Source organism: Corylus avellana, chromosome 11 (assembly GCF_965113065.1).
Source record: "Corylus avellana chromosome 11, dhCorAvel1.hap1.2, whole genome shotgun sequence".
Lineage (NCBI taxonomy): Eukaryota > Viridiplantae > Streptophyta > Magnoliopsida > Fagales > Betulaceae > Corylus > Corylus avellana.
In genome coordinates, this window is record NC_142500.1 from 19,303,611 (window position 1) to 19,328,219 (window position 24,609).

General features: G+C 35.4%; 3 protein-coding genes across 3 annotated transcripts; 2 read left to right on the forward strand and 1 right to left on the reverse strand.

Moving 5' to 3' along the window:
- Positions 1 to 1,034: 1,034 nt before the first annotated feature.
- On the forward strand, positions 1,035 to 4,133 carry LOC132165434 (large ribosomal subunit protein eL14z). Its single transcript, XM_059575995.2, has 5 exons — positions 1,035 to 1,146; positions 1,491 to 1,583; positions 2,882 to 3,011; positions 3,089 to 3,201; positions 3,902 to 4,133. The coding sequence occupies exons 1-5, from the start codon at positions 1,144 to 1,146 to the stop codon at positions 3,956 to 3,958; spliced, it is 396 nt and encodes a 131-aa protein (XP_059431978.1). The 5' UTR covers positions 1,035 to 1,143; the 3' UTR covers positions 3,959 to 4,133.
- A 730-nt stretch (positions 4,134 to 4,863) lies between these two features.
- Positions 4,864 to 16,646, reverse strand: LOC132165427 (serine/threonine protein phosphatase 2A regulatory subunit B''alpha). Its single transcript, XM_059575983.2, has 13 exons — positions 15,922 to 16,646; positions 13,914 to 14,156; positions 13,671 to 13,776; positions 13,396 to 13,495; positions 10,948 to 11,053; positions 10,749 to 10,839; positions 8,196 to 8,337; positions 7,610 to 7,757; positions 7,376 to 7,485; positions 7,005 to 7,161; positions 6,787 to 6,912; positions 6,521 to 6,671; positions 4,864 to 5,521 (listed from the first exon to the last, which is right to left on the reverse strand). The coding sequence occupies exons 1-12, from the start codon at positions 16,072 to 16,074 to the stop codon at positions 6,531 to 6,533; spliced, it is 1,623 nt and encodes a 540-aa protein (XP_059431966.1). The 5' UTR covers positions 16,075 to 16,646; the 3' UTR covers positions 4,864 to 5,521; positions 6,521 to 6,530.
- A 1,763-nt stretch (positions 16,647 to 18,409) lies between these two features.
- On the forward strand, positions 18,410 to 23,510 carry VPS2.3 (vacuolar protein sorting-associated protein 2.3). Its single transcript, XM_059577580.2, has 11 exons — positions 18,410 to 18,653; positions 18,827 to 18,871; positions 19,588 to 19,622; positions 19,707 to 19,757; positions 19,919 to 20,023; positions 20,174 to 20,245; positions 20,477 to 20,548; positions 20,652 to 20,732; positions 21,130 to 21,165; positions 21,271 to 21,326; positions 23,207 to 23,510. The coding sequence occupies exons 1-11, from the start codon at positions 18,620 to 18,622 to the stop codon at positions 23,256 to 23,258; spliced, it is 639 nt and encodes a 212-aa protein (XP_059433563.1). The 5' UTR covers positions 18,410 to 18,619; the 3' UTR covers positions 23,259 to 23,510.
- The last annotated feature ends 1,099 nt before the right edge of the window (positions 23,511 to 24,609 follow it).

Here is a 24,609-nt window from a genome sequence, read left to right on the forward strand (position 1 = left end):
GCTTACCCCCTGTTATCCTTTCTCTGTGTCGAGGTTCTAGTTGCTTTACGGTAGTCCACCACCCCGTCAGTACAGTTTCAAGTTATCACCCCGTCACCTCAGTTTGCGAACCTGTAAGTCCTGTTGAAAGCCTGGGTTTGGCGTGTTAGGGCATTAAGTAGGTGCTGAGGGCTAGGCCAAGGGTCTGCGTAACCTGTATGTTAGGTCAAGGGTATGTGTGGATAGTTGAGCGTCTAGGAAGGACATGCTTAGGAAGTTTAACCAGTGAGTGAGTACCTAGGATGAGATCCTCTAAGACTTCACCCAGTGAGTGATTTTGAGTTTAGTTTGTGTGTCATAATGTGGAGATCTAATTCTTCTGTTAGTTCTAATTCCAGTTTGCCACCGGACGTGATTAACTATGAAAATATATATATATATATATATATATATATATATATATATATATATATATATATCAGGACCATCCTGATAATACCCATTTTTTATCCCCCAATTAATAAGTGACATATAAGCAAAAACATACAAAGTACATAAAAATAAGTTAGACCAAAATACACTAAATTTTAGGGTGATAAAATTTCTAAAGAGTTAACCTTTCATCTCTAGATTTTAGTTTTGAATAAAAAAAAATAAGTTTTGAGGCATTAGAAATGGGTTTTGAGGCGTTCACCTCCGGCCAAACCCACGGCGGTCTTGCCGGCTACCTTTTTTTTTCTTCTTTGATTTGGTGTGATTGTTCTCACTTTTATTTTTTGTATTTTTCTTAAATTGATGATGTGTCACATAGTAATTGAAGACTGCAAAAATTGTGTTATCAAGATGGACCTCATAGTAGGGACTTAAATAAAAATAAAAAATAAAAAAAAAGAGTATATGGAGTGAGATATGCAAAACCCAGTAAAAACATAAAAGTATGGGGACACGAATGCAAAAACTTAAATAATAATAATAATAATAATAATCCGATTCCATCCAATGAAATCCAGAAACGTTGCCAACTCCACATAGGTTTGAGCACACCATATCCAAACCCAACACCAAAACCCGCTATTTCTTTGTCCTCGCAAACCCTAGCTCTCCTCCTGCCTCCCACTTCGTTCCACACTCCTCCACCGAACTCCTTCGGATCCCAGAATCAAAATGGTATGTCCTCATAACCCTCTGTTTGTTTTTCAAGAAAACCCAGGAAAAAAGTCAGAAACTTAAACAATAATAACTTTATATTTGTCATACAATTTTGTTCTTAATCAAATCCCCCCCCCCTCCCTTTTTTTTTTTCTTTTCTGAAACAAATAGAGCATAAAGCCCTTTACTTTTCATATAGCTCTTAGCTGATTCTTTTTCAAAATGTTGTTTATAGTTTTGCTAAACTTGTTGGATATATGTGCTGTGAGTGGCGTGCCCTATTCAATGTATTATGGTTTTTGATATTTTCTTAAAGCGTTAAAGAATGGCTTTTTTTTTTTTTTTTTTGGTTTGTGTTCCAGAGGTACGTGGAGATTGGAAGAGTGGCGCTTGTGAACTACGGGAAGGAGTATGGAAGACTTGTTGTGATTGTGGATGTTATCGACCAAAATTGGGTATGCATTGTTTCAGATTTATGATTGCACTTACTTAATTAGTCGTTTAGCTCTATGTTCTGGTTCAAATTTTATGTTGCAATGATAAAGGGGTTTGTAAATATTTTTGTTTTGTTAGCTGGGTTACTGCAAAATGTGATCATTTTGTTTGCTTTGAAAGATAAAGAGATACTTCAACTTTTTTGGGGTAATCTGGTTAGTGTGGGGATTTTGAATGTGTGTGCGTTGTGTTTTCTTTGGGGGAAAGTTGGGGGAATTAGAATTTGGATCTTGGAATGTTACATAAAATGCAAGATTCTAAGAGCACGGTTGATGCATACTGGAATAATGATAAGCCCATTAATATATTTTTTTGTTACAAATCCATTGTTGACATTGTTGTTGATGAGGCAGTGCTGGAATTGATGGCACCTTTTCAAAGTTGGATCTGACTGGTTTTCTATGATGGCTTCCCCTCTCCCCCTCGTATATTAGACGTTCAAAAATGTGCCTTGGTCAATCTGATGCATTTTATCGTGTCTACTCTTTGTTTATCTCCCTTTGGGCTACTTTAAGACGCATGCATATATAGCACATATTTTTAAACTTTTGAAGTGTTGGATGCTGAGTCCCAAGGCACCAAAACAAATAAGAACTGCATGCGCTCACACATTACCACTGCTGAAAGAAAAGACCTAGGGTGGGGTGGAGTGAGGGCAGCTTTCATCTTATTTGACCAAAGGTGTTGGATGTATCTATCTGATAGATTATTAGGCTTCTTTGATTCATAGCACCTTACATCTTGCAATTATGCCTAATACATGCATAGACAGGTGTAACCGTTTTGTACAGCTTTCAGGTGCTTTGGTCTACTCTCCTCTTGTGTATGTGTTTTTGTCGTTTTTTTTTTGGGTGGTGGGAAAGTGGGTTGTAGTCTTACGTGCTTCGAAGTGCATCTCTTTAGGTAGGGATGCCTGACCTCAAAAAATGTGTAATGCATGCTGTTTTCTGATTTGGCTGGGTGCTTTCATTTGAGCATCAAAGTCATGTCTCTCTTTTTGAGGAAGCCTGGAAGATTGGTAGTAGATTTTGTTTGCTATTTGCTTGGTTTTTGGTGTAATTTTTCCATCACAATAGATGATAATTGTTAAAAATTTGCTTTGTCAATCAACCCTTTTTTTCTCATAGAACCTTTGGCATTCGATCACCCATCCTGTTGTTATAATACAATTGAGAAACCTTGGTCATTAAAAGTATTCACTAGTCACTACCACCAAAGTTGTACAAATTAGCATTCTTAGCATCTTTTTATGCTACAGGCTCTTGTTGATAACCCTGATATGGTAAGGACCAAAATCAACTTAAAGAGGCTTTCCCTCACTGACTTTAAGATTGACATCAAGAGGGTTCCGAAGAAGAAGACTTTGATTGAGGCCATGGAGGCTGCTGGTGAGTGTTAATTAAGATGTCATTTTTTTGCCCATTTTGCTTGTTTCTGAAATTGATCTCTTATTTTTTGATGACAGATGTGAAGAACAAATGGGAGAACAGTTCCTGGGGAAGGAAGTTGATTGTGCAGAAGAGAAGGGCCTCACTTACTGATTTTGATAGGTTCAAGCTAATGTTGGCAAAAATCAAGGTTTGCAATTGTTCAAATATTTGTCCTTGCTCTATGCCTTATTTTATGATTGTGTGGCTTTGAGAAATAGGGAATGTTATCATTGCACCTTTGATAGTTTGGGATTTAGTTTCGGTCAGAATTGAGCAAATACACCACACCACATTTGACACTATTCATCAGGCATCATGTGCCTAATAAGAGTTTGGAGGCAATGTAGGACCTACCCATGATTCTTTAATGAGCAATGTTACTCTTTGCACCTGTTTTACTCTGGCAGACATATCATGTTTTAAGCGGTTAACCATTTCAGCTACTTAAACATGCCACGTCAGCGAGTGTGATAAATGGGTGTAAAGAGTTGCTTTAATCTCTTTAATGGAGTACACGTATTTCACATTTAGAAGCTCATAAAAAGTTGATGCGGTGATAAACCTAATAATTAGATTGATAAGATGGCACCTTAATTAGAGAGCTCATAAAGAAGGTTTGTTCATCATGACTATATAATTTCATATTTTGTGGCAGTTTTCCTTGGTAGAAACGATTTAAGACTCTGGTGGACGGTTGCTTCCATCTAATGCTTGATGGATAATGAGCTCCCAAGATCATTTTTCATGAGCCAACTTGATTTACTTGAGATTATAGAATTTAATTATCGTCTTCCAACTTCTTTGGCCATTATGATTTTTTTTAATACTCTATTATTGTGTATGTGCAGAAAAGCGGACTTGTCAGGCAGGAGCTTGCAAAACTCAAAAAGGAGAGTGCTGCCTAAGATGGTTCATCTTATACAGATTCTATCTTGTTGCCGTTTTATTACCCATGCTATTTATTTAGAATTAACTTTTTGGTTTGTTTTCATAGATGTTTTAATTAATAGTTGGAACCAATCACCTGGTGTTTATGTTTCAACATTATTGTGAAACCATTGAGTAGAAACTTTTCATGAAGATCTTTCCTTGTCCTTGATCTTTGCCATGGCGTTTTGAGTGTGCACGAAAGATTTGAAGCGATCAAAGGCTCTTTATTTTATTTTATTTTTTGGTTTTGGGAAAGTATTCCTCCATATAAGACTAGAGAAAATTCTTTAAACCTAGTATATTAAACTAACGTGTCTTTAGAGCAAGAGAATTTAATTCTGAACTCTTAGAGTGAATATCATTCGATCGCTCACGCTTTTATCCGACTAAAATGTGATATTGTCAATTAGCCTTCTTTTTTTTTTTTTTTTTTTTTTTTTTAAAAAAAAAAACAATTAAATAAATAATGGCTGATTAAGGGTTGCATACTTGTATGACAGCCTTGACAGGGCCACACTAGCAAAGTAGGATAAAAATGTATTATATAGCATATCTCACGTTATCTGAAACAACACAATCCAAAGCTATTATTGCCTCCATGATTTCAGATTTACAAGGAATGCTATTTGCTCGGGACAACTTTCTCAGCAAGTGATCAAAAAATTTGAAATACATTTTAGCCGTATCACCATGCATGCAAAATCAATTGTTGTTGCACTTGCATTCTAGTAAACAATCTCCCAGAACAGTAAACATTTCTCTCGTTTCATCTTTAGGGTTTCCAGACGAAAGCAAGAAAGGAACGAAAACAGCAATTTCAACCAATTTTGATTGTTCCTTTGAAGCAGAGTGAGCACTGACAAACAATTTTTAAAGTTGGTAAACATCATCAATGGACATGGTATCATCACAAGAATGCTAAACACAATATACTTGACTAGGGCTTTGCCGGGTTGCGCAGAATATAGGAAGAAACTAACATGGAAAATCTTTCAACAATTCCAACCAAAAACCGTTCTATGCTATTGCACTTTCTACAATTTCGTGTTAAAAATTCCCTTTTTCAACAAAAATCCAATAAGCATATTAACAAGGTATAGAAGCTAGGGAGCAGGGTGAAGGGGAAGAGGGACCAATATAGAGCATCCGAGCAACATGACGAACCACTAGAAGCTTCAAGCAGCCATCTATGCCCAAAGAAAGAGTAAAGGCAAGATAGAACGCAACCAGCAATGGAGCTAATTCCTTGGAAACAACATGAGTTCTTCAATAACAATAGCATGATCCATTGTTACCCGTGTGATGACTAACCATTTCATTCCAAAGAAGCAAATCGATTTTGTACTCCGCAGCAGACTATCATTTCATGAAGGCAAGCAATATTTGCCAGCTTGACAAGGTGTGTCCCAAAACTAAATGCCCACGCTTGAGGTTTATCTCTGATAAAGTTTGCAGCCCCTCGTAAGTTTTCATTCTAGGAGTATCTCCACAATGTTTCTTCATTCCATGGCCTAAAACTCAAGGAAGCATATAGGCAGCTGTAGAGACAGGAAGGGATTAAGTACAATGAAACATACGCGATAGGCTGACAGCAAAGCATAATTTTTTTTATGGAAGAACTTGTATAAGTACTAGCAATTTCTATGAGCACCATTTGCTTTGTCATCAAAACAAGGCAAGTAAGTTCAGTAAGGGCGTGTTTGAGAATTTTAAGTAATAAAAATTCATAGTAAATTCACCAAGATTGCGTTTGAGAAATAGAGTTTTTAAGTAAAAAAACGTTTTTTGGCAAAAGCTTCATTTTTAAGTCAAAAGTGCGTTTTGACAATTTTTAGGCTTTTTGACCTTCAAAAGCGCTTTGAATTTTTTTTTTTTACCAAACGGGTGTTTTTTTTTTTTTTTTTTTTCAAACGAACTTTTAAGGTGTTAAACACACTTTTGAGGTCCATAAACGCAATCTCAAATAGGCCATAAGTCATGCTGCTTAAGAATGAATGTATGATTCAAACAGGTGGTTAGTGATTAGCAGAAGCCAACAGATTCATCAAAATAAATGGTCCAATATCATCCAACCATGACTTCTATTTGGATCTCCAAAACAATGGGAGAGTCGCAATGCTTAAGAAATCAAGTCCCATGCTTAAGTTTTTTTTATATTCTCCTTTCACTTTAATCATCCTCTTCAAGCTTCAAACAGGCTGTTAATTATTAAACCTATGACAATATATACACAGCTGAAGGTGCATGTTCTTCATCTCTCTTTCTTTGTTGTTGGGTTTTTTTTTTTTTTTCTTTGGGTAAGGAGGGGGGTAAATTGCAAAAATATTCATCGAAGTAAATGGTCCCATATCATCCAACCATGATTTCTATTCTTTTTTGATGATGTGTTTTCAATGGCATCCATATGGTAATGAAAACTCCACCAGTGGACCAGTGCCATGTGTTCAATTGTGTGGAGGAAACTTAGGTGTAAGGCTCAGATGTTAGCACTGCACAGTTTTGCAAACTTTATCTCGAGGGAACTAGCTGAAACTGACCTCGTTGCCCTCAAAAAGGAGCTTCAAGTGACTCATCCCACACTTCTGCACTTCCATTCGAGACATCTTCACCGTCTTCTTCCATTGAAAGCCTAATATACTCCCTATGTGCAAACCGGTCCCAATCTGTCAAAGTCGGGTCTTCACGTTCCTGCTCAAACAACAAATGGCAGTGAGGCTGTTGTCATTCCAGAGAGATAAACTAGCTCCATTCAATCCCCATGAAATCAAGCAATGTCCAAGAAAACCAGTCACGTTTAATTTACCTGACGGATGAGAAATGGATCACGACTTTCAAAGGCCATGAACTTATTAAGATTGAAAAGAATATTGAAAACATTTCCTGAAAGTTTGCATCCCTTCAAGTCACGTAGTGTAATATAATCTTCCCTCTGCAAGCAAAATGTGTCTCTAACAGTGAAGTCATCTCTGAAAAGTAAAAATGAGAAAATGATCCTAGATTCAGTAAGAAGTAATATTTGACCTCAGGTGCAATCATGTCAACAATTTGACACAAAATATCCTCAAATGGCACAGGTTCTAGGGTCATGCATTCCATACGATGGAGCTGCTCCTCATAAAAGAATTGCATTTCATTGGGGGTAATAACTCCGTTGCTATCCAAATCTATACATTTGAACCTGTAAAATACAACTATATAAGATAAATGTGAAATAACAAATATAGTCTTTTTACAGATAAAAATTTCCTGAGTAGCGCATCAATGCATCAGGGCTTCTTCCATGGCAAAAATGCAAAGCCCAAGGGAATCACATATCCGTAACTCAGAGACGCTAATACCAATTAGCAAAAAGAGGGAAGAAAAACCAATAAAAGAAAAAAGGCAAAACATACCAATACTCTAGACTGGGCTCAGATGACTTATCTTCCTCTGACAGCATGAAGTAAACAAAATCTTCATAACCCATCTTCCCTTCAATCTTACTGGTAAACTTCCTTGGAACCTAAGATGGATTTCAAGCATAAGCACAATCAATGTGGAAACCTTTTAGGGAAAATGTCTGTCAAACTCCACAGAATAACTTAGTTTCATCTAAAGGTCTGCAAGAAAGCATTATAGTACAATACCTGTGAAAATATTCTATCAACGATCCTGTAGGTAAGGGCATGGTTACCATATTTGATGAGGTTCTCTTTGTCTATCAAGAAGTCATGGTCTGAATCAAGCTCCCAAAACTTGCAGTATACAACATAAAAATGTTCATAAGAGAAGAACCTGAAATCAAGTAGGAAAACAGAGACAACATAAGTCACATACATTATGATTTTTCATTAGAAATGAACGATGCAAGCCTAAAATTCAGATTGTGCCATCTACAAAGAAAGCCAAATGTGACTTCTTTGTTTTTGTAGTTTTTTTTTTTTTTAAAAAAAAATCTTTTTTAAGTATTTTTAGCTACACAAGAGTTACTAATATATTCTACTCTGAATTGAGGTTTTAAATCAACTATCAAGTAAACCAGTCAAATTATTTGGAAGCTTCTGTAGTATGTCAATCTAATATAATTTCATGAATAAAGGTTTAGCCCCTGCAATGACAGAGAAAACATAATGAAGCAACTTTCTCATGTTATACTTGGTCAAGACTAATGTTAGAATTGTTTTGTCACCATGACATAATAATTTATGTAAAGAAATCCCCTGGTACACAAACCTCATGACTTTATTAATGTCGTCTTCCTCATCTGCATGTTGCATGGCAGCAACCAGATTTCCTCGTTTCAGCTCTCTAAGAGTAAGACGGCCATTTCCTGATCTGTTGATGTAGTAGAATATTCTGTATATGACAGTTTCAGCTGGGCCATTAAGACAGAAGTTTATATAGGATAATATCAGTGATGGACTATTGCATGCCTAATTGCTTTGTGAACAAAAATAAAAACTATCAATTTCATCTAAAAGAAATAACAAAAGTAAAAATGAACATGTTCCACAATACCCCAAATGTTGCCAGAGTACAACAAAATGAAAAGAGAGAAACAAAATGCAGATATCAGTCAACTTTCATCTAGTACTTCATCCATTCTTTGTATGAGAGAGAGAGAGAGAGAGAGAGAGAAACTTGCAAAGAAATAAGAGCAAACCAAACAGCTTATAATTTAAGACAAGATCCAATGTCTAGCAAAGAAAGTTAAATTATTAATCAGCTATAACCTAGAATTGAAGATAGCCAGCTTTTACTAGATTCTATTACAATTTATTTTCATAAAACAGCTTTATTAATGATATGAAATTACTTATAAAAAAAAAAAGAATAAAAAAAAAAAAGATAAGTACAAGTCAAACAATTTTCTATCAGCTCCAAAGCCTCTCCAACATTTTTCGATTCCTAAGTCCCAACACATTACCTGGTGTGACCAACTTTTAAGGATTTCACATTAATATGAGGAAAACGATTCTTTCTTCACATTTGCAGAGATTATCTGAGGCAAAAAGGTAGCCTCAAGCCATAAGTCAAGGATTGAAGCCTATTCTTAACAAATCAATCGCTGATTCATTGAGTAGAGTATCGGATTAAAGAACCATATAAAACACATGGATATAAGACATTTTTATACAATACTAGTGATTGCAACATTAAAAACCTTCAACCTATTTTTGTCCAAAACTTTTTAATCAGGTGAAAAATTCCAAGGACAATGGGAACCCTTCAAGTCAATAGATTTTGTCAACTAGACTGTTGGTAAAACTCTATTTATTTGTGGAATCTCATAAAAATACATAAAAACGACCTTCTCCTAAAAAATCATAAAAAATTATCGAAAATGAATACAAAAGCTTAACTGAGATATCTTCTTCTTCTTTTTAATAAATAATCGAGATATCATTAAAAACATAAGATGCCCCTAAGTACACATGAAGTATATAAGAGAAACCCCCTAGTTAGAAGGGGAAAAAAAAAAAAAAAAACCCAAGAAAATCATGATAACTAATTGCTAAAGAAGAAACAAAAGAAGCTGCCTAAAGATACAAAGTATAGAAAAATAAAGTCTTAACCTCTTCAAAAGTAAAAGTCCTCTCACGGTTCTCAAAACTTACGTCATTTATTTTCCTCCATAAACACCCCAACAGACACAAAAGCACCATCTTCCACACAACAACACTCTGAGCATTACCAGCAGTCCACCAACACACATAGAAGTCGACTACTCATCTAGGAATAACCCAAGATAGCCCAAATCAACTAAAGAAAACATCCCATAAGGCCTCAACAATCTCACAATGGAGAGGAAGATAGTCAACGGACTCCCCATTTCTTTTACACATACAACACCTACTAACCAGAACAACACAATGTTTCCTCATATTGTCCACGGTAAGAATCTCACCTAGGGCTGCTGACCAAGCAAAAAAGGTCACCCACAAAAGAACCTTAGTTCGCCAAACACTCTACCAAAGGAAATGAGAGCCATCATTGCGAACCAAGACACTGTAGAAGGATCTAACAACAAACAAACCTCTTTTGGATGGAACCCACCAAAGCTTAACAGAGATATCTAACAAACTATTTTTTTTTTTTTTGATAAGTAATAATGATATAAAGCAAAGCGCAGAGGGGCGCAACCACATACATGGGAAATATCTAACAAACTATAATGTTCCCTCATGTAATTAATGAACTTGCTATCCAAAGCATGTATTTCTGCTGCATGGAATTGAGTATGCACACTACCAATCACACACAAAGATCAAGCGAGACAAGATTGACTTTGTAAGCGGAAACCTATTGGAAAGATGGGATCAACACTGGTGCTGGAACAACATTTACAAGGGAAAGAACATTGAGCTTGAACTCAATTTCTCATTTAAATAGGTAAAAGTATCATCTCCGAAATTAACTTGGCATCATGCAACCTACCCATCCCTCTCCTAATAAGCATCTAGAAATGCTCCATTGAAATCTAAATACATTTATTTTTTAGGCTAGGACAAAAAACAAAAGATCCAGCTTGGTCCAGGTGTCTCTCTAGAGCCACAAATGCCACCCAATGTGAACCCAGTTCCAAAATTGTCCAGTTGACATGATCTATTACTTCTTGAAATTGAACCAATTTTGACTAATCTGAACAGCTAGTACAGTATTGATTTATAAAAGTGTGAAAACAAAGTAGGACTTGCTAAATGAACAAATCCAAGATATGGAAAGGAAAATTTAGACTATCAATATTTCACCAACTAGCAGTTAATAGAATAATTGCAAACATACCATATCTTTCTTGAAATTCAGGTGTGCTCTGTAAGAATTCCAACCCAGGATGGGTTGACAAAAGCTCTAGAAGAACAGGTTTGAAGTCTATCTGTACACGAGTCCCATAAATGAAAACATAAATTGAAGAAGAGAATAACAAAGTGAAAGTTGGCATACAAGAACAGGTTGGCACAGAGGAATAGTTGGAAAAACAAACCTGAGTAAGGTATTTGCATCCTGGCTGCCTTAGAATTTCGAATATTTTAGTTTCCGTATCCATTGTCAGGATATTGCCATCAATCCAATACTTAATAAATGCATCCCTACAAACAAGTAATCTAATTAACCATACATGTATCGAGTAATTATTTAAAGATGCAAATGCACTCAGCAAAAATGACTTAGGATGCTTCAATAGATCAATAATTATGCAACCAAATAATATAAATCCTCTCCATAATAAGCATCTATGTTCAGTCAATATGATAAACCCACCTGACTCCACAACCAAGCAGTACTTTCTATCCTTTCTTCGCCAGAATTGCAATAGAACTAAGAACGAAACATATCATAACAGGAAGTTGTAGTTTTTCTTTATCTCTATCTTTTGTGAAAATAAGTCAGCAGATTAGCTGGTGTAGAACTATGTATTCTTCTTCGCCCCCCCTCCCAAATTGACCAAACAATCCTTTATCCCACAAATCCTGTGGGTTGAACCCCACACCTCATCCTTTACAAGGAGGAGAACTACCATTAGGCTACAAGGCCACTGGTGTAGAACTCTGTATTCAACAAAGGACATGTTTTACAAAGGAACCATGAAGTAATAATATCGCCACTGACGTAGCACTGATTTGAAAACCTACCAATATACTACAAATATTTGGTAAGGTAGGATTTGGAGAAACTGCAATGATAGAGTTCAGGATTGTAGGAGGAAGAATTTGAGGTTTGAATACTGAATATAAAGAGAATATAGCATGCCTTGGAGGAAAGAAATTGATAACCTGTGAATAAAATAGTAGCAGCATTTCGTTGAATATCAGCAAAAAGTTGGGTATTAAGGCTGGAAGGGGTTATGTGTAACTAAAGGTTGGATGTATATGGGCTTTATGGTTTCTAAAAGCAAACAGAATAGCGGATTTGGTTTAGTGTTCAAAGGTTGGGACCCAGAGCTGCTCAGGGACTGTCAACAGTACCCATAAATGGTAAATGGTACACAGAAGAACAAGAGAAGAAGAACGAGGCGGAGAGGGAAGAAAGGAAATTAGACAATCATGCTTTCAAAAACTAAATTACTCAAGCATTCCTCTAATAAAAATGGTTACTGCACATTGAGTAAAAGCGAGAATATGTATTGACTTAGGACAATTTAATATGAATAGAGAGAATATGTATAGACTTAGGACAATTTAATAGGAATAGATTTCTACTTTGGAAACTATTTTAGACACCAAGTAAAGGCCATGTAGAATCCCAACAACTCAATTAGACTCACTTATTAACAAGATTGCCAAAGAAGATATTAACAAAAGAGAAATGCTACTAAGCATTCTCAAGTGGCCATCTCTCAACATTCTTGTCTACGTGGCACATTCACATCCACTTATTTTTTAAACAAAAAAACAAAAGAACAAAGAAAATGCTAGGAGATGGACGCTTGAGAATGTTGAGTAACATTTCTCTTAACAAAATAAGATACGTAAGTAACATGATGACCAACCTCCAGAAGTTACAAGAATTACCAAAATTCCCTTGACTCATTTAACTTGAACAAAATCCAACTCCCAATGTAAAGTGCAATACTAGCCTAATACATTGCTACTTACCAAAAAAAACCTAAGAAACTACTGGAATCATTAGTTCCTATGCCAAAAGTCTTTTCATATGGTGTGGGTGTATATAACTTTACCCTTAGGCTACCAAAGAAGATATTTCCAACCAATTCAGCACTAAACCATCACCTTGTGATCAGTAAGAAATCACTTACATTGCAGAAGTATTGGTCCAATATGCAATCAACTAATCATTTTTTGGTATTCCTATTATATGGAACCAGTGGGTTGTACTGTTACTGAGAAACAGATTCTGTAAGACATATCATATGTATCCTATTAAATTACACCCAACGATAGTCATCCAATCTAAACAATTAATCCTTAATTGATAGAATGATTGCAGTTAATATCCAGAAGAGATTATGAATGTTTTGTGCAACTCATTACTACCACTCCATAAATTCGAATAACTTGAACACACAATGAAATTATAGCATTATTTATTGATTATCTGCACTTTCTTTTTGGTGGCTAGTTTGAAGATTTTAATATTATCACAAATTTAATTCTCACCACGGGATCAAAAGCGACACAGCTAGATAAAATGATTCAAGGTACATAATAAAAGTATTAACAGCTACCATAGATAAAATGGGAGCTGCATGTCATTTGTAAGTTAAACTATTGATGTAAATGCTTTTCTTCACAAGCACATAAACAATTTCAAAGGAGAAAAAGAAATATTTATTTTGAGAAAGAGCAATGAACACAATTGCCAAACAACAAAACATTAGAACAAGTTCTGGAGGGAGATGTTCTTGATCTACATTTCAAGATATCATGCATTTTAGATCTAATTATTTCCAGGAAAACATGTAAGTTCAGACCTGTTAACTATCCCAGTGCATTCCATGTCTATCTTTCTGAAAAGCGCAGAGGAGAAAAATGATGGCAGCTTGCATATTTCCTTCATAACCAACTTAAACTCTGAATAACCAAAGAAGAAAAAGAAACTCGTGTTAAACAATTTTTTTCTCTCTCCCCCACCCCCCTTTTCTCCCCTTCCCCCTCCGCCTCCTATGGAAGGTGAATAACATGTGATGAAAGCGGTAACAGTCTTAAAAAATAAAAGAGAGAATTCTCAATGAAATAGATATCTCACCGTGTATTTGCAATCCATCCATATGACTGTTAAAAAGGTTATCAGTTCTGGAAAGACATTGTTCTTTCAGTTCCTTCGGTGGCGGACGGCCATTTTGGAAGTAAAACTGCAATCACAACAATACAAGCATCACTACTAAAATTAAAATCTTTTTCATCGAGTACATCACAAAACGACTCCATATTTACAAGTAAACCTCATGTACGAAAACGTATTAGATAAGTCATCAGAATTGAACTGAACCTGAGGTATGATTTCTCGCATTGGTTCACTAACTAATTTAAGAGGAGAGCTCAGAGAAGAAGGACTAGTTCTCTGCTTTGATACACGTGGAGAACCAGATGAACTTCTTGGAGAAAGTGGAGGTGCACTGCCAGCGGGAAACATGGAAGGCAGTGAAGTACTCCCAGCAGCATTCACATTAAAAGAGTTCCCAAGGGCATTAAAGGAAGCACCTGTCTTTGCGTCATCAACAAGAGATTTCACCTGCATCCATATAAGAGCAGCAATAAGCACTATACGATAAGATAACTTCCATATACTGGTGAACAATAATAAGGTAGAAAATAAATAAACTAACAGAAAGAATACAAGTCGCTCAATAAATGACATAGTCTATATGGTAAATTAACAAACCAGAGAACAACTTTATCAGTACCTAAAAGGATCATTAAACTGTTGTTCTTCATGATGTTTTTATTAAGGCTACCCCTCAATTGTGTCTAACAATTTTAAGATGTAACCCTTATTATGTTTGAAGCTTTCACCAAACATTTGGAGAAATAGTGTTTGGTAATAAGAGCTATGATGCAATAACCAATTTTTGACAAGGTCATGGCTATGACACTACTTTGATGATTCTTACAAGGACTTTGCTTAAACATATTTAGAAATGATAAATATAAATTTTAAAAATTCAAATAACGTGGAAGGAATAAGAACAGACTTCTAGTTAATTTCATAGATTAAAAAGTCATGTAACTGTGATCTCCTTCAATGATATGGACAAGACTGCCAAAGTGCTCTAGCTCAAACAGAAGTTCCTACCCCTATAAGAACAAGGCGGAGGGTGAGCCCCAAGTCTACAAAAAAAGAAAAGGTATGGACACTAACACTTGCAAAAGATGGGTCTAAAATTTGAATCATGCATACATACGACATAAGGAATTTCCAGCGTGGCCGCATCAATATAGTGCATCTTACAATACATTACCACTATGACATAATGGATACAAAGGCACCAAACTAAGGTATTTGCGACAATATTCCCATGTTTGAGACACGCCCATTATGCACAGTCTATTGATTTTTTTAGCAAAAATGACCTTTAAGGTTCCAGTAAAGAAACGTTCAATTCCCTAGGGTTAAGGAATATTTACTTGATTTCATTTCTCTCAAATCTCTTAATTAAATGAACTACTAGTTGGTGTTGTAACAACCACCCTACCACCTCACATGTTAATTTGTCATTGAAGTAACTAATAGTACATTGGTATTGTGATAAACACGAAATATCTATTCAAGTCTATAAATTTTCTTTTTTGTAAGTTGTTCGCATCCATAAATGTGTTAACCAGCACAAAGCTTGTATATGGTTTGTTTACGAGTGTGTGCGCAAGCTCTTTAGAGTGATGAACCAGTATTACCCATACGTTCATTGCACAATTTCTGTCAATATATTCATCCCTATTTTTCTTTCCGATTTTAAACAAAATCATACCATGATCGGTTGCAAGTGAAATATAGAAAAAGCTAGAAAACCCAAGGCAATGATATTTACAAATGAAGGGACATTGCCTTTTTGATCAGATTAATATCTTTCATGAACAGGAATCAAAGTATATTAGTCCAAAACTTCTCTAAAATCCCCCCAAGATAACCACAGATTACCATCATTTTAATCAAATTCTTTTCCGTAATATTCTCTCATCACTCTCCATTTTCTACTACCAATGTTTTCACCAAGTTCGTAAATCATTCCTTTCTCTTATAGATATCACCATTTTCACATTACTACTAAAATCATATTAATAATCACTCAATCGGAAATGAGAAATCAGCTAATCCTCCAACACAACATCAAATATTTAAACCAAAAACAATTCGCAACTCCGAACACCATGTTCAAAAACAGACATTCTAAAGCAAGTCGCAGCGAGCCACAAACCAATCCAGCTTCTAAAACAACCAATGCAGGCTCAAACAATTACCAAAGTTAACAATCAAAGAGACGTATGAAAATCAAGAATACCAGTCTGCCAGTTTCTGAAAGCGAAAGCCACTGGGAGAACAAGTCCTCAGCAATCTGAGGGCTCGCTTTGAACGCCACCGGAGACACCTCAGGAAGCTGCAACAGTTCAGGGTCCAAAGACATAACATCCTCTACCACCACATCAATATCCATCGTAACAGAGAGAAAGCTCTATATCAAATGCACTACACTCAATCCACAACCACCTCAAAACCCCTTAATTCTTCAAATTCTTCAATTGCAACAGTATAAACAGTGATTCCTGGTTCAATTTCGAACCGAAATGGATCAAAACCGCGCTTCAAAAACCCTAGGTTTGTGTTGTATATAATTCAAAGGGATTTAGCTTCCACTGCTTCACGAAAACACGCCGAAAATTCACACAACGCTTCGAATTCTCTATTATCAGCAGCGAAACGCACCGTTCACGCCCCAATTGGAGACCAGTGCCTCTCGGTGCTTCCCTTTGAAAACACTTCTAATCTGCTTTTCCCTTCGGATGCTTCGCGAAAAACCCTAGTCCTCCCAAGCAATGAATGTAGAGAAAAGTACTTTCTGAAAGCACTTCCAGAAAAGCAAGCTTTCTTGTTTTTGCGCTTCGAAAACGAAACTTCGTGCCGCGTGAAATTGTTTACTCTGAATGCAAAGAGTACGAATTGTAGTGTTGGCGATAATTGGGGTTTCCGAACCGTAGAGGCCTTCGGTGGGGGGAACCGTACGAAATGCAGGAATTATGATAGATACTTTTTGACTGAAGATTGGCATCAACTCTGATTCGATGGTCAAATGGTAATTGAGATTTTTTCCTGAGCTTTTTTTTTTTACCCTGAGCAGATGGTAATTGAGAATTTGAGATTATCTTTCTACAGTAACGCTTATGGTTGCTTTTATTGCTATTATTAGATTATAATGTTGTCATAGTTTATTACTCAATCCATATTTATCACTCCAATATTTAATAAAAATTACTATAATATTCATAAAATTTGACCATAATGATAAATATTGATATAACAAAATCCTGACTGGTCGGTGTAGGACTATTAGCAGCGGCTAGATGCTGGAAGTGTCATAGGACTAACTTTTGTTGTCTTTGAATGGCCTCCGCAACTGTTGCGGTTAGACCCAAATGAATGGGTGTCAATTTTAGTATGGGTAGTAATTCGTATTCGAGTGTTGGGTTCATGTTGTGTCAAAACATGTATATAGTATTGTATAATATAATTAAGTTAATCATAACTTGACTTACTTTAATTAAGATGGTTATACCCTTCAACCAATTTTTGTATTGTGTTCATGTCATTGTCGAGTCTATAGGCCATGTAAAAAATTGTCAGTCTTAAATGTCGAGTATTGATTCAAATTATGTCAAAACATAGATATAAGACAATATACGACAACAATAACCTAACTCATTTAATTGAATGGATCATGGCTTTTAATTCCAACTCACTAATTTTATGTTGAATTCATATCGTGTTAAAAATTATTAATTTTAAATTTTAATGGTCGCACAACTATTTACTCCGATAAAAGTAGTCGCTTGGTATTAGCTGACGACCCTCTCACCGTGCGTAATTTGAAAGAGAAACAAGAGGCACTTAAAATTCGAAAACATTGTATGATAAAATACAAGATGCCTATCTTGAAGGGGTTCCCAATGATTGGAAAAAAAATATAAAATATAAAAAAAATGATGGCTCAAAACATGCCACATCATATATATTAATAATCTAATGATTTTAAAAAAGTAAGACTTAGTGACAAGGATGGGAAGGTGGCCAGCTAGTGGTGAAATATGGGGTCATGGAAAAGATTAAGAAGGAAAAGGAGAACATCCTCTCCATTTCAAGTGAAATGGATAGTATATTTAGGTGACATAGTTGTTAAAAAACTGAATGAACAACTATGCCTCTCTAAATATACTTAATGGACCATCTCTATTTCAAGTGAAATGAAAAGTATCTGTTTCCGAAGGAAAATTGGGGATTGTGGGATTTAGTATGGTGATGGTGGATTGAGTTTCACACATGTAAAGTGGGATGTTCATTGATAGTATATGATTGATGTCGAATCGCGACTTACTGGCAGGTTGCGACCGAACATGATATTGGGTCAAATTTCACACATGTTGCGGTTATGGCAAGACCGACGATGGTTATTCTATGTCCCCCACTCGATGTGCTCCTTGCGTAAGGAATGGGATCAAGATCTTAGTTGGTTAAAATTTGAAGGGTAAAATTGTAATTTTACTTTTGATTGACGATTTTTTCCCTCAAAAGTAACCAACCGATTTGAAATGGAGAGAATCGGTTTGCCTTGGGAAATTATTGTGCTTGTAATTTTTAAACATTTTTTTTTTCTTTCGACCACTTTTCTTTTATTGCAAAACTACAAAATAAAATATAAAAACTACGTACAAGAATTAAAATAAATAAATAAATATTTACCCTCCCAATGTCAAAATCAAAATAAGGAATCTCAATTTCAAATCTGAAAGCCTTTAAGAAATTGCGATTATCCTAACCCAGGAGGATCCGTAGTCGGTAGTTCTATAATAAAAAGCCAAAAACCGCTGAATTACTTGGCGCTTTCTCCCCACCTTCCAGGCACGTCTCTAAACTCTCTCTCTCTTTCGCACGCTTCAAAAAACCTTCCACTGTGCATAGGAATAGGATCGTCCGATCAGACAGACGCCATGAACATCTTCTCCAAGAAACCCAATCCCAAAGGTTCGTTTCCTAGCTCTGCCTTGTACGCGGTTTTAAGTTACGGTTCAGTAGGCCTTGGAATTTGATTATGATAGAGACTGAATTTTGGGTGGTTTTTTCTTTTTTGTAAAGTGAATTGAATTATGGGTTTGCTTATTTGGTTCTGATTTTGAGTTGTGTTACGCTAATCGCAGAGGCTCTGAGGGAGAGTAAGAGAGAAATGACAAATGCTACTAGAGGTATTATTTCCATTTTCACTTAATACCATTTAAATTACGAAAAAAAAGGGATTTCGTGAATGAGCAATCATCATCAATCATTCTAATTCATGTGTTTTGTGTATTTGTGAATTGTCATAGAAACTCATTTTGCATTTTTGGGCTGATTGAGGGAGGTCTCGGGGTTATAGATCTGGCATTGTGCTTTTCTGGGTAGAGTGGAATTGATGTGTACTTTTTGAAGATTGATGGGTGCTTTGAATTAATAACAAGTGTGATTTTGAATTTCCATTTGATTGTTTTGTACAAAACTCCATGTGATTGAGTTACATAAAACTCACCGTGTTTACCTTCTTTGGAATTCTAACATATACAATGAATTGTTTCTTTACTGATTTAGAAGTATCATCTGCTGTTTGGGTCATTCTTTTACCTGTACTCGAGTAATATTTTGTTTACATTGGAAATTGGAATGTCTAAGATATTGTAGATGGAGATGATAACCTTATCATAAATCAACTTATAAGCCATTGGACATGGTAGAAGAAGGCTATGTGGCTCTCTTTGTGGAGTTTTTTATTTTTGTGTTGTCTATTTCTTTAACTCCATTTGTCAAAAGTTCAAAATCACCTTTTGTTCTCCCTTCTAAATATCATTCTTTAACCAGTCCATTGCTAAATATTGAGGCTGTGGCAATTTGTCAATCCTTACATGAATGTTTCTGCACCTTGATTCAGGTATAGAGAGGGAAATTGGAGCATTGCAATTAGAAGTACGTGAAGAGCTTCCAAACTATCCTCATCTCCTCTTTCTAAGGTTTTGGTGTTATCTCTGATGTACTGTATAATTGTGTCAGGAAAAGAAGCTTGTTGCTGAGATAAAGAGGACAGCTAAAACTGGAAATGAGGTGTGTTCTGTTTTTTTTTTTTTTTTTTGGGCTTAACAACCATATTCTTGTCGGTCTTAGGCTACATGAGTTTATGGCGTTGAATTTTATCCATAGTTCATGTGTCCTTTGGACCTTTGGGATTTATCATTTGTCTGTCCTTTTGTCTGCATGTTCTGCAGGCTGCAACTAAAACCCTAGCTCGCCAACTAGTCAGGCTTAGACAACAAATAGCCAACTTACAAGGCAGTCGAGCTCAAATGAGAGGCATAGCAACTCATACACAGGTGGACTCCTCCCCCCCCCCCCCCCCCCCCCCAAAAAAAAAAAAAAAATCTGTCTTTATGTGTGTGTGTGACTGATTCCTATTTTTTTTTTCTTTTTTTTTTTCGGGCATATGTGCCTTGTCCTCTAACAACAAATTTTCCCATCTGCAGGCAATGCATGCACAGTCTTCAGTTGCTGTCGGCATGAAAGGTGCCACTAAGGCGATGACAGCCATGACTAAGGTTAGATGGTGACATATTAGTAATACATATATGTAGTCATATAATTTTTACATAATCTATTACAAGATTCAAGTTTGGACCCTTTCAGAGGGGCTTCTCCTGGACTCGTAATAAGTTGGGTGTGTAAAGGCTTTTTTCACTTGATCTTTCCTTCTAAAATGGAACCTAAAGTCCTACAATTGCATTGTTTTGATAGGAGATATATTCTTAACTGTTATATTTCTTTTGCAGCAAATGGCTCCTGCAAAGCAAGCAATGGTGATACGGGAATTTCAGAAACAGTCTGCCCAGATGGATATGACTGTACGATTGTCCCTCTACTTTTGAAACCATACTAATGTGGAGATAAGTTCATATTTGCTTCTTGCTTGCATATTGTGGAACTAATGATCTTGGGTGCTTGCAGACTGAAATGATGTCAGACGCCATAGATGATGCCTTGGATGATGATGAGGCTGAAGAGGAGAGCGACGAGCTGACAAATCAGGTAGGCTCCTATAATTGCCTTTATCCATTATACCTGGTAAAAAAATTGCATTTATTTGTTGCCTTTTTTCTTAAGTAAGATTATTTCCATGGACTTGTGAAGGATTTCCCTTAAACATATCTGAAACAAATTATCTACCAAATTTTGATTGTGAGTTTATGATTGCATACAATTGATTTCACATCAAAGCAACCTGGTAATTGTGAACTATTCATTATCAACATCTAGACTTTCTGGTGGTGAAACTAGAAAGGTTGAGAAGGGATGATGTCAGATCCCCCAAGTTTATACAAGTCTTGATGGGCACATATTAGGTTTATTTTCTCTACTGATCGGACTGTTGGATTTGAGAAGAGACTAATGGCAATATTCGCTTCTCTTCTTTTTTTGTTTGCAGGTTCTAGATGAAATTGGTGTTGATGTTGCCTCACAGGTTGGTATCAGTAGTTATAAGTTTCTGGACTTTGTTGTCAATTGGTATTAAATTTTCCGTACCTAATCTGATATGGGTGAATTGGTTTATGCCAACTCTTGGCAGTTGTCAGCAGCTCCAAAAGGAAGAATCGCCCAGAAAAATGCTGAGGGTGTCGGCAGGTATATAACAATGCTTGGCTTGTGATTCTGTGAACTATGACATGAGATTCTTGAGTTGATGTTTTGTGTTGGCTTAACCATAAGAAGAGTTTTAGAAAAAGCAAGACTAATGATTTACTAGAAATACTCAATTTAAGCCTCCATTTTGCTTCAACAGTGATCAGAAACACGAAATACCGACTATGAAGGTCATATTAGTAGTAAAAGGTAAACTTAGTGAAGTTTAGGAGAAGATTCTTGTGCGACTCTATAAGACAAATTAATGGCAGAAAAGAAAAAAATATAAGTTATTATTTATTAAAAGGAATTCAAGCCTCTGTTTTGCTTGAACAGTGATAAAAAAAACGTTTGAGTGCTGTCTATAAAGATCTTGTTCAGTCGTAAAAGGTTGACTAAGTGAAGTTCATGGTCTCAAGTGCTTGGGGGTTGCTTTTGTATTTTTCATGGTGACAAAAAAAAAAAGAAATTTCTTGAGTGTGCTTAAAACATTTGAGACAGTAATGAGTTCCGTGTTGCTTGCTTATTAATTAGTTAGCTTGCTTATTAATTAGTTAGCTAAAGCTGATTTGAGATTGCATCAGAATTGGCATGTTTGCTTCATTTAATTATCTATTTTCATAGAATTTATGTACATAATTAACTGTTAACATGATCCTTGATGTCATGTACTGAGCATGAAATTCAATTTCTCATACTTACATAAATTGTTACCTAAACAACATTGGCACAAGGAAACTTTTTTCTCCCTGTAGTCTTTCGAATAGAATGTCAGAATTTGTGCACATTAGTGGTATATGATTGGTCTATATCGGGATTAGGTGTCTTGTATACTTAGGTTGCGCCTCTTTGAACTTTTTATAAAAACAGCTTGTATTAATGAGAACAAGCTAATTGACTTTACAGTTTGTGGACTATGCAAAGTTGGAACTTCCTATATTTTTTTTTATCAGCATAATGGAAAATTATATATTGGTTGTTTGGCACTAGGCCCACTACTAATAAACCTACTTTAAGTCTAGTTTTAAATTCAAAAAGTAATACTAAGAAAAACAAGGCAAACTTTAATGAATAATGCTACTCTTCACATTCATTTATCATTCATTTCATATTATATGTCGTTGTGTGTTTTAAGTAGTTTTTTTTTTATTTTTTTTATTTTTTTATAATTATTGATTATGAAAGTCACTTAAAACACGTTACATCAATCAGTGTGAAATGAGTGTGAAGAGTAGCATTACACAAGTTTAAATTTACAAACTTTAAGTAACTCATTCACATTCTTCTATTTCTCTTTCATTCAAGACAAAGGTCTCCCTGGTGGCACTTAAAGCCCAATCTTGTCATCTCTTTTGTAGATTAAGTTTGTAATTCTCTGTTTAAGATTAGAATTTATTAAATCATAATTATTACTCATGCTGATTATTTTATTAAAAATAATCCAGCATATGTGTTTATAATTGATGGCTGTAGGAGGTACATTTCATACCAAACGAAATCGAGTGTTGTTAGGATACTACAACTTTTACTACAAATATTTTACAAACTGACTTACCAATCTCTAATTGGTAAAATAATTAAGCAAAAAAAACTGGCTCGTCAATTTAATTAGCTAGTAACTAACTTGTCAACTAGACACTTTTAATTATTTCACCAATTATAGACTGCTGTATCATTTTGTAAGAGAACTGTAGTAAATGCTTTTGTACCCTAAGCATTTTCCAACAAAATTATTGTCTCTAATAGTTTTATGTCCTATTCATTATATATCACCATTTTAGACATTCCCCCACTGAAAATCACAATGTAAAATCATATTTTCGTTCATTTTCTCTACCCTCTTCCTAGTTTTGTTTAACCATGGAATTTTCTTCCCATTGCAGTTCGGGCATTAATGAGCTTGAGAAGCGGTTGGCAGCTCTTAGAAACCCATGAGCTGGAGACTGGAAGCCGAAGTATATCTTTCTTATCCACAAGGTCATACACTGTAGATAATTGTCTCTCCCCCAAATGCCACTCATTTCAGCATGTATTCCGATTCATTTTTGAGATCATTTTCCTTGGCTTGATCTGTGTATTGTGGCAATGCAACAGCAAATTTAGAGATATAGGTACTCAACATCTGCAAATTAGAACTGGATGAATCCTACTACCAATATTTCAATAGTAATATATTTTATTTCATTAGATTGACATGACAGGATTTAATAAGAAATGATAAAAATCATTCTCTCAACTATCTCTGTATGGTTAATGGATGAATTTACTATTAAATTTTGGTGAGATTCACATGAGTCTACAATGGTGAATCTCTTAGATTTATAAAAAGAGATGGTTGAAAGAATGATGTGTACAGGGGCGGAACTAGAATATTGAGTTTGAGGGGATAAAATTTTTTTTTAAAAAAATTTGGGGGGTACAAAGGCTAATTTTTAAAAGTATCTTTTTTTTTTTTTTGGACCACCCCTTGCCTTGGGGGGCTGGGGGGTGGTTCCGCCCCTGGATGTGTAGCATGCTCGGATTTAATTGTCATTTTTTTTTTAAAGGTAGATTCAAAAGCTACTACACACTGTCACACTAACATAATAAGATAAAAATAAAATATTAGTGTGGTATATAACATTTCTCATATTTCAATTAGAGAAGAGTAATATTAGAAATTATACTTTTATCTCATAATGGTAGTGTTAATCAGCTATGATTTTTAGCATTACTCATTAGTGTGTGCATTTCATTATTTTAAACACTTTTTTTTTTTTTCCCTTCTCCTTGACTCTACTATTAAGTCAACTAAACTTATTGCACTATCCTATTGCGCCAAGCTATGAAATTTGACTAACTGGAGTAATAACATCCGTTCTCCCTTCAAATCCTACAATTTGGCCAAAAAAAAAAAACAAAAAGGTTTAATCGATCCAATGAAATGACAATGAGAAAACTCTCGATGATCAATAGTTCATGAGATACTAGACGTGTTAAAAAAAGGCGTTACAAAACAAATCATAAATTCAAACTCGTCTTCTCACAATCCTCGAAAACTTCAAACTCATCTTCTCACGATCCTCAAAAACTAATAACTATGCATCACAAACAGGAAGGGCTTACATTCCAAACAACATTAAAATATAATTTTCCTAACAAACCATACTTGGCCTCTGGTTTTATGTCTTGAACCCTTTGGCAAGATACATATGTTTGGTGAAGTTTTACAGCCTTACTCTTGGAAGATTGCTGAAACAGTAATGGGTCATCCAGCTAAGAAGGCAATCAACCTAAGAAGGTTAAG